This window comes from Etheostoma spectabile, chromosome 22, assembly GCF_008692095.1.
Source record: "Etheostoma spectabile isolate EspeVRDwgs_2016 chromosome 22, UIUC_Espe_1.0, whole genome shotgun sequence".
Taxonomy (NCBI): Eukaryota; Metazoa; Chordata; class Actinopteri; order Perciformes; family Percidae; genus Etheostoma; species Etheostoma spectabile.
Genome location: NC_045754.1, coordinates 11,918,098 through 11,919,900, shown reverse-complemented (window position 1 = coordinate 11,919,900; position 1,803 = coordinate 11,918,098). Strand labels below are relative to the sequence as shown.

Below are 1,803 nucleotides of genomic sequence, written 5' to 3'. Positions count from 1 at the left end.
ACCTGTACCTGCACCTGCACTGTCACCTTTATAAGCCACTGTTACCTGAACAAGGTCTCTTTCGGTTTCCCTCATCCCGGTGGCTAGTATAGAATAGTATGTAGGTGAGCTGGGGTTGGATTTGTTCAGGGCTTTGACTGGACAATCTCTCCTGACCCCTGACAAGCGTTTTAGCACTACCTGCAAGAACGGATCTTTTCAAAAAGCGATTCGGATCTTTTCGTTCACCGAAAAGATCCGTTTGTTAGAACGACTCATTCGCGACGTCACAACCCTGGCAGCCAGGCGCTGACGACCGACAGACGCTGCTCTCTGATAAACAAAAGTCAACTATTGCTGCTATATTAAAAACTACAAGTATGTCTACGTCCCGTATTATCATATGTTTACTAAGAAACGACTTGCGTCTTCACGACAACGAGGTAAGACAATCTGTTATGAGACCACGTTAGCTAACTCTGACATCGTCTTTCTACTTCGGAGCAAAGTGTTTAACTTAACGTTACACGTAAGCGTGTCTGTTGCACGTTATGTTCCTTGACGTCTGGTAATTCCTATGTTACCGTCATAACGAAAACATTTTGAGCTTATAAGATACATATATTATGTAGTGTGTTTGGCACTAGCATCAAGCTAGTTTCACCCAGCAAAAACAATGTTACTTCCGGCTTTTAATCTTCGACAATAAAAGCCTATTCAAAGTTAAATGACTAGACATTTTTAATTAATCACAAACACTGCACAAATGTATATGTCAAAATATTCTACATAACCTGCCTTTCATCCCCACCTTGTAATTCCACGAATAGCGTGATTGTAAGGCTCCTCAAGTCAGCAATACTGGAAATTGGAAAACGTTACATCATGTATAGCTAGCTAGCAGGCTACGACTTGAGGTTTAATTTTTCAAAATAAACGACGGGATATTCCAAATGTTGCACATGAATATGCATTGGCATAATTTGATAATAAAATTAGATTTCAGGTTATGTGCTTTCAACAATAACTGGCAAGGTTTAGTTTTATATGATAGCAGTGCACTCACATAAGTAGTTTAGCAGTTTGGTCATAGTATTAAATATACTATTTTTAAGTGTTTGCTGTAATCAAGTCATCACTTTTACTAAGAGATGATGATGCTGCTGCTGATGAGGATGATGATGTAACCCATACTTTGTACTACATGCAGATTTTCCACTGGGCTCAAAGAAATGCAGAGTACATTGTCCCACTGTACTGCTTCGACCCTAGACATTATGTGGGAACGTACAACTACAACCTACCCAAGACTGGTCCTTTCCGCTTGCGCTTCTTACTGGAGAGTATCAGGGACCTCAGAAACACCTTGCTCAACAAGGGCAGGTAGCTAAACAGCTGTTTGTTTACTTGTCTTACTGTGTATGACCTCAATTTATTTGTGTTCTACTGCTTTATTTAACTTGCTGACTTTTTCCGAAGTTTAGCACTGTCGTTCTAATGGCATTAAAGACTCATAATGTGTTTGCAATGTTTAAATGTGATTGTGTCCGTAGATATCATGTTATTGTTACACAAACACAGGATTTAATTGATAAAGATGTAACAGGAACAGGACACACCTTCTTAGGGTTATGTTTATGTTAACATGGATGCTGCACACACTGTTCCCATCATTTTTTTCTGTTCAGCAAGGGGGAAGTTGCTAGCTCTCTACCCAGGATGCAGCTTGCCTGGCATGGTGTTGACTAGGACTTTTTTGACTCAAACTCATTTTTGTGTGTGTGTGTGTGTGTGTGTGTGTGTGTGTGTGTGTGTGTGTGTGTG

The 1,803-nt window shown here is 40.1% G+C and overlaps 1 protein-coding gene across 1 annotated transcript in view; it reads left to right on the top strand.

Annotated features, from left to right (window-relative positions):
- The first annotated feature begins 153 nt into the window (after nt 1-153).
- cry-dash (cryptochrome DASH) overlaps nt 154-1,803 on the top strand; it is a 5,353-nt gene continuing 3,703 nt past the window's right edge. The window contains exons 1-2 of the mRNA XM_032503631.1: nt 154-422; nt 1,190-1,362. Of these exons, the coding sequence (XP_032359522.1) occupies nt 360-422; nt 1,190-1,362 (236 nt within the window). The 5' untranslated portion in view covers nt 154-359. The remainder of the gene's footprint in view (nt 423-1,189; nt 1,363-1,803) is intronic.